General features: G+C 42.6%; 1 protein-coding gene across 13 annotated transcripts in view; it reads left to right on the plus strand.

Moving 5' to 3' along the window:
* The window catches only part of BTRC (beta-transducin repeat containing E3 ubiquitin protein ligase), a 183,971-nt gene that overhangs the window by 43,473 nt on the left and 125,482 nt on the right, over window positions 1-15,016 (plus strand). For 10 of the 13 annotated variants that reach the window (XR_014789518.1, XM_084846521.1, XM_084846512.1 and 7 more), the window contains one exon: window positions 13,682-13,789. The exons of the other annotated variants lie outside the window; for them this stretch is intronic. Coding sequence is in view for 9 of the 10 variants with exons in the window: in XM_084846512.1 (XP_084702638.1) it covers window positions 13,682-13,789 (108 nt within the window). In the remaining variant the exon portion in view is untranslated. The remainder of the gene's footprint in view (window positions 1-13,681; window positions 13,790-15,016) is intronic. 13 annotated transcript variants of the gene reach the window in all.

Here is a 15,016-nt window from a genome sequence, read left to right on the forward strand (position 1 = left end):
TCATTCCAGAAAGTGTTACTAAGAGTTTCTGTGGGGTAGTAATCTCCTATGCTCTATAACATCTACATAAAACCACTGGAAGAAGTTGTTTTGGGTTTTGTAATGCTGATGATGCTCAGCTTTATTTCTTTTTCTCCTTGAAACCCAGTGAGGGAATGGATGACCTGAGCAAGTACGTGGAGTTTGAGTTGGATGGGATGATGGCAAATAAACTGAAGCTCTGTCCAGATAAGATGTAATTGTTGATGGTAGCTGTTCTTGTTGACTTGGTGGTAGGAGAATGGCCTTTCGTGGACAAGGTAACACCCCCCTAAGGAGTGGATCAACAGTTGGGAGTTCTCCTAGACCAAGCATTCCTGACTCTCAGGTAGCATCTATGGATAAGAATTCCTTTTAACACTTTACCTGGATTGCAAATTGTTCCTGGGGCTCAGAGATCTTTTCACTGTAGTACATGCCAATAATTTCCAGATTGGACTAGTTGTGTAAAGCACTGCTTTTAAAGACTGTTCAAAAATTTCATTTGGTTCACAATATGGTGCTCAGGGTTTTAACAAAAACTGGGTGGGTGGAGAACATAATATAGGGGCTCAAAGCACTGCACTGGCATCAAGGTAGTGTGTGGGCACAATTCGAAGTGTTGTTTTTGTCAGTTGAAAACCCTAAATCGGGTAGCCAACCTGGCGCCTTCCAGATGTTTAGGACCACAACTCCCATCACCCCCAGCCAGCAGGCCCAATGGTCATGGATGGTGGGAGTTGTAGTCCAAAACATCTGGAGGGTTCCAGTTTGCATACCCCTGCCCTAAACAGAATAGGTTCAGGGTGGCAGAAATCATGGAAGGGAGAGGCCCTGTTCTAAATGCCTCTACCATCAGAGAGGCCAGGCAGGTAGCTACAAAGAATAGAACCTTTTCCAAGTGGTGTCCCCTCTGTGGAATGCCTTGCCATTTTTCAGAGGCTGGTGAAGATGCCTGTCTATGCACAGGCCTGTATAGTATGAAATGTTTGCTAGACAGTAGCTGCTGTTGCTTGATATATTTATTATTCATTCTTACTGTGTCTTATGTAAGCTACCTTGAGAACAAGCAGATTCCTAAGGGATGGAGGTGAAAGCCACACTGTTAAATTACCCAAAGTCTTTGAGCCACTTCTCATTCCACAAGGGGATAAAGTGACTAAGGAAATTTCAAAGGATTCAAGTATCTGAATGGAACTTAAACCATGCTGCACTGGAGCAAGAAGGAGGGGTAATGAAATGGTTAAATAATGTCTCGGAATAAGGAAGTGTGGGTCGGTTTTTTGACTCTGATGTTGGCTTGCTGGGTGACCTCCAGAAAAGCAATTAACCTTTATCCTTCTATAAAGGGAAAGGCAGTTATAATAATAATATAGGCACCCTGTTGGTACCACAAAGACCAGTATGGAATAAAAAGGAATTATTTGTAAAAAGACTAGATAGGAATACTCTTTTTCTGTTTAGCATTGTTCATTTACATTTTGGGAGCTGTATTTTATTAAAATGTACTCTGTGTTTTTTAACCAGTGAAGAGTTAAAAGCTGATCATGAGAAGGATCCCACATTACATCACAGAAGCTTTATAGAGTATAGACAATGTGTCTAGGGTGATGGTTATATAACATAAAGGGCCAAAATGAGTGTGTGATTTCTTGGTAAGGGCAAAGGAAACAGTAAAGCTGCACAATTCTGGTGGGTTCCATTGATAAAAAGTTTAAGAACACTGTCTTAGCTACCTGTTGATAAATTCCATTAAGAAAAAACTGTCCTTGTTTTCTGCACCAGATCCTATTTGCTTTCTCTGTACCCATATATTAACATTGCAGTTGGCTGCAAATCTGTCTCTTCTCAAGGTTCTGAAGTATCTCATTCTCGTAATTCTAGATATTTGCTTCTAAATCTCTTTATTTCCTGTCTAGATCTAACATTTTAAAGAAATATTTCCGAATTCTAACCACAACAGCGACCAGGCACCTGGGATTTTTTTTCAGGCCTGGTTACTTTTTATAGCATTACTCCTGTTAACACTGATGATACTGTAATTTGATTTTGTGTTCTCTTCAGATATAATTAACATTTCTTAAAACAGGAAAATCAGACACACCATATCATCCAGGTAACTAAAGAATTGACTCCGGTTATGCTGAAGGTTTAGACGATTTCCACCGTGCATTCAGCGTTATTTAATAACAAAGCGTCACCACTGTATTTTTACCCTTCTATTTTGGAGCTGTAATTTTAGGATCATTGACTTGTTGTTTGTGTTAAGGAATATCTTCTTCAGGTTTCCTAAATTGTACCATGTAAAGCTTTTATTTCTATATTTGTTTATTTGTTTGTTTATTTATTGTGATATTTCTGTTCCTCCTTTCTGAAGCAAACCAAGGTGATTTACAAAAAACACACGAGATAAAACATTCAAATAACAACATGACTTAATTCATTTTCATGTTATACAGATTCTAAGTTGTTGTTGTTGTTTATTCGGTCAGTCACTTCCGACTCTTCGTGACTTCATGGACCAGCCCACGCCAGAGCTTCCTGTCGGCCGTTGCCACCCCCAGCTCTTCCAAGGTCGAGTCCGTCACCTCCAGAATATCATCCCTCCATCTTGCCCTTAGTCGGCCCCTCTTCCTTTTGCCTTCCACTTTCCCTAGCATCAGCATCTTCTCCAGGGTATCCTGTCTTCTCATGATGTGGCCAAAGTACTTCAGTTTTGCCTTTAACATCCTTCCCTCCAGTGAGCAGTCTGGCCTTATTTCCTGGAGTATGGACTGGTTGGATCTTCTTGCAGTCCAAGGCACTCTCAGAATTTTCCTCCAGCACCACAGTTCAAAAGCATCTATCTTCCTTCGCTCAGCCTTCCTTATGGTCCAGCTCTCGCAGCCATAGGTTACTACAGGGAATACCATTGCTTTAACTATGCAGACCTTTGTTGTCAGTGTGATGTCTCTGCTCTTCACTATTTTATCAAGATTTGTCATTGCTCTCCTCCCAAGAAGTAAACGTCTTCTGATTTCCTGGCTGCAGTCAGCATCTGCAGTCATCTTTGTGCCTAGAAAGACTAAGTTTGTCACTGCCTCCACATTTTCTCCCTCTATTTGCCAGTTATCAATCAAGCTGGTTGCCATAATCTTGGTTTTTTTGAGGTTTAACTGCAACCCAGCTTTTGCGCTTTCTTCTTTCACCTTCGTCATAAGGTTCCTCAGCTCCTCCTTGCTTTCAGCCATCGAAGTGGTATCATCTGCATATCTGAGACTGTTAATGTTTCTTCCAACGATTTTAACTCCAGCCTTGGATTCATCAAGCCCAGCACATCGCATGATGTGTTCTGTGTACAGGTTGAATAGGTAGGGTGAGAGTATACAACCCTGCCGTACTCCTTTCCCAATCTTCAACCAGTCCGTTGTTCCGTGGTCTGTTCTTACCGTTGCTACTTGGTCATTATACAGATTCCTCAGGAGGCAGACAAGATGACTTGGTATCCCCATACCACCAGGAACTTGCCACAGTTTGTTATGATCCACATAGTCAAAGGCTTTAGAATAGCCAATAAAACAGAAATAGAGGTTTTTCTGAAACTCGCTGGCTTTCTCCATTATCCAGCAGATATTGTCAATTTGGTCTCTAGTTCCTCTGCCTTTTCTAAACCCAGCTTGTACATCTGGCAATTCTCGTTCCATGAATTGCTGGAGTCTACCTTGCAGGATCTTGAGCATTACCTTACTGGCATGTGAAATAAGTGCCACTGTTCAGTAGTTTGAACATTCTTTGGTGCTTCCCTTTTTTGGTATGGGGAAATAAGTTGATTTTTTCCAATCTGGTGGGCATTCTTGTGTTTTCCAAATTTGCTGGCATATGGCATGTATCACCTTGACAGCATCATCTTGCAAGATTTTAAACATAAGGCCCAATTCATCCTCACTGTTCAGGATGTCTGGCTCTGGCTCACTGACCAAGATTCTAAGTAGCATGCCTTTTTTTAATTGCACCTTTTTCACACTGTGGAATTGTGACTACAATCCTGCCTGCAAATTTACACATTTATCATTGTACTTAAAGCACAATCCTGTACCTGTTTATTCAGGAATAAGTCTCATGAGGCAGGTTTGCACAATTAGGGAAGGAAAATAAGACACTGTGACTCATTTTCCTGGTCTGTGTGTGCTGGTCACATGCTGCCTCGTTACCATAATTACCCTCGCCGGGCACTGTTTGTCATGTCTGAACCCAGCGAGGGTGGGTGGTGGCAGTGGTTTACAAACCACCCTGGAACCCTAGAACAAGCTGTAGATTCCAAGGTGGTTTGTAAACCACCCTCACTGGGTTTAGATGACAAAAGCCATGCCTGACAAAGATAATTATGCTAATTAGGCAGCATACATGCAGGGCAGGAAAATAAGTCACGTGGCTTATTTTCCTTCCCCAATTGTGCAAACCCAGTCACTGTGTTCAGTGGGATTTACTCCCTACTAAGTGTGTTTAGGATTGGATTACATAATTATATGTGTGTAATCGTTGTTCCTGTACAACTAAGGGGTGGATTATAGCCCACTGTTATAAAACAAGGTGCTCTTGAAAGGTAGGTGTGTGTGTGTGTGTGTGTGTGTGTGTCTTTGTTTCCCTGTGAAGCTTCACAAATGGGGACACAAGTCAGACCTCAGTATAATTTACTAAGGGCGCAATCCTAACTAGACAGGCGACTTGGAGGTGACTGCCTATCCAAAGCAAGACAGGAGAAGCATGGGACTATAACTCCCTCTGCGCCTTTCCTTCCCTGCTTTTTCTACTAGACAGCTGTTTTCCCTGCTTTTTCTGCTAGACAGCTGCTGGGGGGGGCGAGCGGGAGAGGAGGCTGCCGTACAACACATAGGATGTATTGTACATGCAGATCGGCTCTCCCTGCCCTGGAACGCCTCCAGCCCTGCCCCCTTTTAGCCCCTCCGTGCTCCTCTTCCGAGCGCGAGGATGGGGCTTCTCTGCACTGCCTCTGAGGCAGCGTAGAAGTGAGGGAGGTCAGTTTTCCGCAAACCAACCTTGGAGCGCGGGCTCCAAGGTCGGTGCCCGGAAAACAGCATATCCTATGGCCGTCTAGCCACTGTCTAGTGGCCATAGGATTGCTCCCTAGATGATATATTGAAACATCAGACACATAACAGAGATGCTGAAAGAATCCAGAATAATTACTAATTTGTTAAACTAAGACTGGCAGGTTAACTTTCTCTATCAAGACAAAGCCCTGTCATGGCTTATCTCCCCCTACCCCCACAGAGAGATGATAAAAAGAAAGAAAATTCAAGGTCAAGTTGTAGTATTATTAGAGTTTGGATAAGCAGTCTGGGCTCTATGTTTAGGAAAGTGAATAATAATAATATTTATTTATACTCCGCCTTTTTCCCAGTACTGGGACACAAGGTGGCTTACAAAAATTAAAACATATACAGTTAAAACATATGAAAATATACAAAAGTTAAAATATAAATTAAACAACAATTAAAATTATATTAAAACATTAAAACAGCATTTTAAAACAGCATTTTAGCAGCTTACCCCCAGGTTCCAACTACGTCCCAACACCCTGCTGGAACAAGAATGTTTTAGCCTGTCTCTGGAAACACATCAAAGAGGGAGCCATCCTAGCCTCCCTGGGAAGGGTGTTCCACAGTTGTGGGGCAGCCACTGAGAAGGCCTTCTCCCACGCTCCCACCAAACATGCCAGTGACAGTGGTGGGACTGAGAGAAGGGCCTCTGCAGAAGATCTCAGGACATGGGCGGGTTCATAAGGGAGGATACGGTCTTTCAGATAACCTGGACCGGAGCTGTATAGGGCTTTATAGGTCATAGGCAGCACTTTGAATTGTGTCCAGAAACAGACTGGAAGCCAGTGAGGCTGTTTTAACAAGGGAGTTCTATGCTCCCTGTAACCAGCCCCAGTCAACAGTCTGGCAGCAGCTCTTTGAACCAACTCCAGTTTCTGAACACTCTTCAAAGGTAGCCCCACGTAGAGCGCATTGCAGTAATCCAAACGGGATGTAACTAAGGCATGTGTCACTGTGGCCAGATCAGACATCTCCAGGGGCGGGCGCAGTTGGTGCACTAGTTTTAACTGTGCAGAAGCACTCCTGGCTACCACTGAAACCTGAGCATCCAGGCTTAGGGCTGAATCCAGGAGCACCCCCAAACTGCGGACGTGAGTCTTCAGGGGGAGTGTAACCCCATCCAACACAGGCTGAATCCCTATTCCCTCATCTGCCTTTTGACTGACCAGGAGCGCCTCTGTCTTGTCTGGATTAAGTTTCAATTTGTTCTCCCTCATCCAGTCCATTACTGATGCCAAACGCTGGTTAAGGACAGAAAGAGCATCCCTGGAATCTGGTGGAAAGGAGTGTTAGAGCTGGGCAGCATCAGCATATTGGTGGCACCAAATAAAGTGCTGGCAAAATAAATGTCAGGTGATATAATGCTGTTTAGGTCAGGCATTTTGCATGACTTTTTGTGTGGCAGGCAGAGTTCTTTAATGGTACCTGACAAAGAGAAAAGCCTGGATGTCATTAACATCATTTTGCATGTTATTGAGGTTAAAAAATAAACTGTACTTAATTGTGAGAAAATGTCTTGAATGCCACTATGGTGACTGAGAGAAACTTTTCCCTGGAACTCACAGTAAAAATGGAAATTACCATGAGTGGCGAATGGTAATGTCATATATATGCTACTGTGTTAGAATCAAAATGCATTGTGAATTTGGAACCTATCCCATTTAGGATGCTTCACTTCAGAGTGCAAACCAAGGTCGAAAGTGCTGCAGGAAGAAATATGTAGACTTCAGCATGAGAGAGGCTGGAAAATATTGGATTGTGTTCCTTAAAGGATGGAGGGGGAGAGTGAGCAAGCAAGAGGGCGAGAGAGGTGAGAAGGAGTCTGCAGAATGAGGTAGTACATTACCCAAAAGGAAAATGTAAAACTAAAGAGAGTGCACAGAGCAGATACTTCAGAATGAACCAAAGAGGCCACTGTTTAATTTAGAATGAAGTGCTGTAATATAAAGCAGTTCTTGAATTTTGTTGCATTCTGGACCACTGTTCTGGTTTTCTTGTTATTTGAGAAATCCACTTTTAGCTACCATGTCTGGGGTTACTAAAATGCTTTTAAATTAAAACTCCACTCCATTCTAATGCAAATGTATTCTATACTGCAATCAAAAGACTGAACTATTTGAATGAAAGGAAAGGTGAGGCATTACTAGGCTGTAGATAGGTAGTGCTCATGCTCCTTGTGCGGACTGGTTGTTAAAACAAACACATTAGATGAGGTAGCCACCCTGTCTTTGGACTCTACTATTTCTTACTGCAGGTGTTGTGGTATCACAAGATTGAATGCTCCTCCTTAGAAGAAAAAGAGTCCTACACATAGAAACCTAGATGTCAGTGAGAAGAGTTCTAGCCTAACCTTCTCTATCTTCTTCCAGTCTTCTATATGCCAGAATATATTTATTTTTATAGATACGTATGTTCAGACATGTGAGTCCCCCACCTTCATCCTGAAGTGGTATAGGCCAAAAACTTAGTTTCCACTTCATCTGTTATTTAAGAACTATCCTTCACTGAAATATTTTGTGACAACTGGGTCTTGCCCAGGCAATTCATTTGCTCCAAACTGGGATCAGCTGTTTGCTTTGTAGGATTCAGGATGGTGTCCTATGGTGATGGTGCACACCCTTTTGCTTGGAGTGTGGGACAGGGGAATGGAGACTTCATCTGCCTCTGCTCTTGGTTGTAGATGTTCTGGGATTTTTGGCACACCTTCCCTCCCCCCCACCCCTTCCCCAAATCTCCTTTTGCTTTCTAGAGGTTGATGCCTCTTTGGGTCCAAATGGTGCCAAGGAAAATGAAATAATTAATTAAATCAAATGGCAGGAACAGAGAACTGCTTGGTGTGGGGCAAGAGGACAGGAGGGGTAAATACCTTGTGGTGCCATTAACTTTCTTCCTTGGCAGGAAACTCCACACTCATTGCTGTTTGCATTCTTTGTTTTGCTTTAACTATATATATCTCTGTAGCTGAGCGGGGTGCAAGGAGGAGCTTTTGTCAGTCATTTCCCCAGTGATAAACAATGCAGTAGTTATTTGTGGAGCTGTCAATGCAGCCATGAGTATTTGAAGCATGCAGCTTGTCCAGTAGTTTTGAGTAGGGCCTATTGAGCTTTCTTGGCACTTGGGCAGTAAATGAAGGTGTCCTATTGGGTCACTTCTCTGATTTACACACTTGTGTTTCTATTGAAATACCAGAGGCCTTTTGTTTGAGTTTGTGAATAAGCTTCTTTCAGACACCAGTACCAGTTTAAAGCCTCTGCTTTCCTTGGGCAGAAAGCAAGAACAGGAATGGCATTTTCCCTCCCTATATGGTCTTTTAAAGACGATAAATGTTGCTTTCTTTAAACAAAAAAAGACAAGAAAAACCAACAACTATGGAGGTAAATATCAGTCTTGCTGCATACAATACATGACAAGAATTCTAAATGATTGTATCAAACCTGAGAGTTTACTATTAATTAGTTTACTACCACATTATCAGTGATACAATGGAGCAGTGTTACCCAGTTTACAGACACATGCATTTGTACTTACCATGGGCTTTCAGGCATTCCTGTGTAATTATTTCCAAGTAATGATCTGACTTATAAACTGTGGGTGTCTCACAGCATAGGCAGGATTCAGCTTTAAGGATTGCCCCACAGATTGTAACTGATTTGCATATGGATGTAAAATGTTTTTGTGTGTATCTATGTACATAGTGCTTTATAGACACAGGACAGGTCCCTACCCCAAAGGACTTGTATTCTAAAACTTAACACATGGGAGGTAACAGAGGAAGGAAAGGGAAATGGAGGCAAAGGTAAACAGAGGAAGCATATGCAATTATTACAGTTACACACACTTAGCATTGGTTACAGTAGGGTATTAGCAACAAAGAGTTCTTGCAGTATCTTAAAGTCTAACACAGGGTTGGAACCTCCAGCCTATGAAGCCTCCTTGTATTCCTCCAAGCCACATCCCCTGGAGGAACCTCTGCTGTTCTCCCTGATCAGAGACACTGGAAGGGATTCCTCTGCATACTGCTAGCATGGGGGAGCGAGGCATGGGGGAATCACAGACTGGCGATAATGACAGGGACGTGAGCAGTGAGGAACTTGGCTGGCACCGGGAGGAACTTCTCCTCCCAGCACCAGTTGAGTCTGTTCACATGCCACGCCCCTCCAAGTACTTGCCTACAATGTGCCTTCCCCCCCTGGGGAAGACACTGTGCAGGCAAAGCAGCCCCAACTCAGGCAATAGCTAGAGCACTCTTCCAGCTGCTGCCTCACTTTCCTAAGCTGGCACTTGCTTTTCTCCAGCTGGGGCTTTGTTTGGGGACCGGATGATGGCAGGGGCTTGATCATGGCGTATGGTCACGCTCCTTCATGCCATCTGGCCTGCTGGGTGGGTGAGGGGACATTGCCTTACCCCCACCCCAAAATGTTTCCCACTTTTGATCTAACAGATTTATTATGGCATAGTCTTACATGGACTAGATGACATTTCCTGAGATGTATTAAGTGTTATCCTCAGTTAACACGTAGGTGTAGTGAGAGAAATTGTGAACTGTGGGGCCAAATGGCAATGAAATTCAACAAGTACACACTATGAAAGTTCACTTATGTAAACTATTAGAACTCGTTCCAATACAGAAAAACTTCACAGGAAAGGAGGTTTTTGAGGAAGGAGTTGAAGTAAGGGGTAGGGGCCTTACAGAAGCAATCTGAGAGGCAATTCCAGATATCAGAGTTAGTAAGGGAGAAAGGGCAGGGTCATTTGAGGGAGCAAGAAACCTTCAGATGTCTGAGGGTGGTATAACTCAATGAGTAAAGGTAGGAAAGTGTTGGGATATAACAGCAGAGAGATGATGAAGGGCAGGGGCAATAGAGAGTTCCGAAAATAAGGACAAGAAGCTAGAACAGGTCCTGGGAGTGGTCAGGAGGCCAGTATAGGGATTTAAGTGATGTCCTGTCATCAGAGTGGTGAATAATTTTGGCAACAGAGTACTAGACAGATATGAGCGAATCAAGATGACAAAATGGAATCAAGGCAAGAGATGACCAGGCTGTGGACAGTTTTTTTGGTGAGGGTAAAGAGAGGAAAGGCCATATTTCCATGTAAAGGGAGAAGAAACATGACTCTTGCAATTGGCTGAAATGGGGGCAAGGGGCAAGAGGAATCAAAGAGAAAATCAAGGCTTCGTGCCTTTTTAACTGATTGGATGGTGATGTTGTCAGTAGATAAGGAGAATTAATGAGGAGGGAAGGACTTGGGAGGACAGATGAGAAGTTCACACTTGGATGAATTGAGCTTGAGATAATGACGAAACAAATATTAGAGAGGCTCTTCAATGGAGGATTGGATGGAGGAAGAACCTTCTGGGATAGAGAGGTAGAACTAGCTGTCATCAGCAAACGTATTGGTTAGGGGTGGGGGACATGGGGCCCTCCAGATTATGTTGGACTGCAGCTCCCATCAGCCAGCATAGCCAATGGCGAGGGGTGGTGGGAACTTCAGTCTAACAACATTTGGAGGGCCACACGTTCCCCATCCCTGATATAAGTAGTACTGAAAGCCACATATGTGATAAACTTACCCATGGATAGTGTATTTATAGAGAATAGTCAAGGGCCAAGAACAATGCCTAGAGAGACCCCAACAGAGAGGGAAAACAGAGGAAGAGTTTCTCTTTATAGAAATATTGAAAGAATGACTACACAGATAGGAAGAAAGCCAAGTGAGAACAGAATCATGGAGGGCAGTGATGGGCAGGTGTGTGTGTGTGTGTGTGTGTGTGTGTGTTTGTTGCCCACTTATAATGAATTTCATCTAAAGCTTATTCAGATGGCATTTGTCACCTTTTAAATGAAAAACTGCATACTGGCAAGTGTTAGGCTAGAGAGGAGAGGGGATGGGATGGGGAGAAGGCCTGGATCATGTCCTCCTAAGCAGAGGGCAGAAAACAGGTATGCAGCTGGGCACAGACCTGAGCCAATTGTTGCCCTTAGAAATTTCTTGCTTGTATTTCTGTTCCACTTAAAGGCACCCTTTGCCTATTATATGAAAGGGCTTCTCTTCCCTGTGACAAGGACAAGTTATCAAACAACTGCCATAATAACAACTGCTCCTTTGAAATTTTTACACATCTCTTTTCTTTCCCCCTTCTTTTGTTTAGATAAAAATGCTGCTGAGATGGAGATTGATTATGCAAGATCATAAGACAGTAATCTCTCAATTTTTATTATTATTTATTTATTTCTTTTCTATACCGCCCAATAGCCGAAGCTCTCTGGGCGGTTCACAAAAATTAAAACCAAACAACACACAATAAAACAATTTAAAATATATAGAACATTAAAACCACAATATAACAATACAACCACAGTAAAACCTAGCAGCAGTACAGGAGTTTAAAATACAGATTTAAACAGCAAAGATAAAAATTTAGAAAGCTAAAATGCTAAAATGCCTGGGAAAATAAAAAGGTCTTCACCTGGCCCCGAAAGGAGTACAATGTAGGCACCAGGCAAACCTCACTAGGGAGCTCATTCCAGAGCCGGGGTGCCACAACAGAAAAAGCCCTCCTCCTAATAGCCACCTGCCTCACTTCCTTTGGCAGGGGCTCACGGAGAAGGGCCGCTGATGATGATCTTAAGGTCTGGGCAGGCACATATGGGAGGAGGCGATCCTTCAGGTAACCTGGCCCCAAGCCGTTAAGGGCTTTAAATGTTAACACCAGCACTTTGAATCGGGCCCGGAAATTTCTTGTCTATCCAGCTGTGGGTCAGCATTTCATCAATTTGGCCAATAAATACTGCAGGGTTATTGTACTAAAATCCCTTCAGTGGTAAAATCAAGTTTATTTAACCTGCAATTGATTGAAAACTAGTGAAAACTAGATGCAACTTTAGAAGAAGTTCTGGTGGTCTTGCACAGGAGTGGATAGACTTGTGAGATCTACTTAATTTTTTTAGTAGAACATCAAGATCCACCAACTGGAGCCTGGTGCAAAAGACATACATTTAGGATTAAAGAATTTTGAGCCCAGGAATTTGTTTAGGTACCAGAACTGAATGGAGATCAGTCCTTTCACAAAATCTCCACTCCTTGGTACCCCCCCCCCCCCGTATTTAGGCTGGGAGAGAGTCATGTTGTTATTATTAAACAATTTAGATTCAGAAATCCTTATTGATCTATTGCAAATCACCCAGAGATCTACCAATAGATCCTAATCTACCATCTGCCCACATCTGAACTCTTGCATATCTTCAGACTGAATAGCAAGAAGAGAAATCTTGCTAATGAATATCTAAATGAGGCTGGCTGAACTACAGGGCTGCACCAGGTTCTTTTCAATCTCCTCACTAATTCAATCTTTTTTTCCCTTTCCTTTTGTATGCACTGTGACCTTTCTACCCTTCTGCTTATGCTGTATAACTCACTGCATGCTGAATAGTGACCGCATGAGAAAAGATAGCAGTAGAATTGGAGATTGCTTAGATCATGGCTGAAAGTATCAATCAATTAACTGGTGCTGTGAATGGATTCATTTGTGCTCCTTAGAAAAGTATGCCGTGTGTTGAGTGTAGATGGCATCTATGTGAATTTATTCAAGCAATTACTTTTGAGGCAGTTTTTCAAAGAGTACAGTTAGCAGAAACTAGTACCTTCATTAAATATAGTTTAAAATATTAACTGAGTTGAGATAGTTGACTGGTGTAGATGTAAAGCTGGTTATCACTTAGCCATGGTCAAGCAATCAGTATTGGGCTTTGGAATTTGTTCCCTTGCATAAGTCTGCAGAATCACAGAGTTGGAGAGGGCCTTCTAGGCCACTGAGTCATCCCATCCTTCCCCCACTGACCAGAACCCATAATATCTGGAGAAATATTAATCATGTTTACTGCTAACCAGGATTTGAAGCCAGTTCCTAATCCTGGTTAGGAATGAACTTTGGTTAGTGTTAACCATGGTTAATTTAGTTGTAGACATGAAAATGATTAGCTATGATTAAGACAGGTGGGGGAAGGCTAAGGTGAATTTGTACTAAAGAGAAGAGGAAGCACACAGTGGTTAAAGTATTGGCCCTATAAATACCTGCACTTTGTTAACTGGTTAAAAAGCAAGTAAATTTAATCCACGTAAACAGCTTTCCCTAACCTGATGGTGTCAAATGTTTAGGACACCAACTCCCATCAGCCCAAGCCAGCATGACCATTGGTCAAGAATGCTGGGAATTGTAGTCTAAAACATCTAGAGAGCACCAGGTTGAGGAAAGCTGCACTAAAAGCATTGAGTTGACTTCCTAGCATTGGAACAGTCTTGCAAACAACGGTATAAAATGTTGATGAGATATGTAATTGGCATAGTGTGTGGTGTGGTGTGTTTCCTCTCCCTCCCCCCTCCCCTCTTTCTGTTTTTCTAAGGGGAGCATACAGGTCAGTAATGTATGGGTGTGTGGAAGCTACTCCAGTCTCTTACAGTCAACTATAAATTTTCTGAGAACATAATGTCAGCCTCAGAAGTTCCTGTAATCTGTGCCATCCTGTTTCATACAGCCCCATCTCATAGTTGTCCTTTCTCTGCAGTGCTCTATGCCCCGGTCTCTGTGGCTGGGCTGCTCCAGCCTGGTGGACAGCATGCCCTCGCTGCGATGCCTCTATAACCCAGGGACTGGCGCACTCACAGCTTTCCAGGTACTCTCTCACTCTGTCTCTCTCTGGGTGTGTCTGCTGCTTGTGCTTGCTTTCATTAACTCTTATATTATTATTATTAGAATTATTACTATTATTTGCTCCATGGTTGTGCTTCCTTCATATCATTCAAACTATTAGATACCATTTTCATCTTGCACAGATGTAGAGTTGACCTCTAATGCAGAAAAATAATTGATTCAGGTGCAATTGGATACTTTTTGTTCAAGCCCAGCAAGAATGCTTGGCCAAAAAGGCAATACCAACCATCCTTTCAAACTTTGAACTGGATGTACTAATAGTAGCTGCCCTTGTTTTACTATTCTATATTTGGAGTGGGAGGTAGGGTATTTATTTGATGATTAAATTGGGACACCAGTATGCTGAGATTTGGTGCCTTGCATTTAATCCAGTTGAGCTTCTGCCTTGTTGCTGCTACTATGTGCTTGTTCTTTTCTCAGCTAGCCACATGAAAAAGTGGTAACATTGTGGAAGAAAATAGGGAGCAGGTAGAAAAAGGAAGAGGCATGAAGTGGTGTTTTAATTTCCGCCTTTTCTCTTCCCCTCCCCCAGTGAGTACTTCTGGGAGTGGGCTTTTGACCTCTTTGAGCCTGAGGCTCATGGGGGTCCTCACTAGAGCCCCCCAAAAGCCTATAATAGCAGTTTGACCTTTATTTTATTTGCATTTTATTATTCTGATAACTGCAGTTCTGAGCTTTATTTATAGCATTACTAAAACACTGAACAAATAGCTGACGAAGAGTGTGAACTTTGTATCAAGTTTTAAGATCCAGCCATTGATCTGGGCAGAGAAGTGGATTCTACAGATGGAGGCCAGGTTGTCCTGCTGGTTATGACATGTGTATGGCCTGGTTCACACGCAACAACAGCAGAGGTGTTTTGTTTTTTTTTTTAAACCCTGGGCTGTTGTGAACAAGCCGATGTGTTAATTCCCACTGCAGGGACTAGCAAGACAACCAGGGGCCTATGACTTGTTCACTCAGTCATTATCAGATAGATTAGAGTATAAGAGCAATGATTCCATTTTGTTAAAAATAATCCACTAACTGAATTGTCTTTGGTCCCAACCTATAAATAAAACCCACTTAGTACCTTTCTTTCTTGCTTATTTATTTCAAAGAATTTGAATCCTGCTTTCCTATCCAAAGATACTCAAAGTGGCTAACACAGGGCTGGTCCAAGATTTTTGCTGCCTGAGGCAAAGGACAA

This window comes from Heloderma suspectum, chromosome 3 (assembly GCF_057233095.1).
Source record: "Heloderma suspectum isolate Gila_16-S chromosome 3, 16-S_ref, whole genome shotgun sequence".
Taxonomy (NCBI): Eukaryota; Metazoa; Chordata; class Lepidosauria; order Squamata; family Helodermatidae; genus Heloderma; species Heloderma suspectum.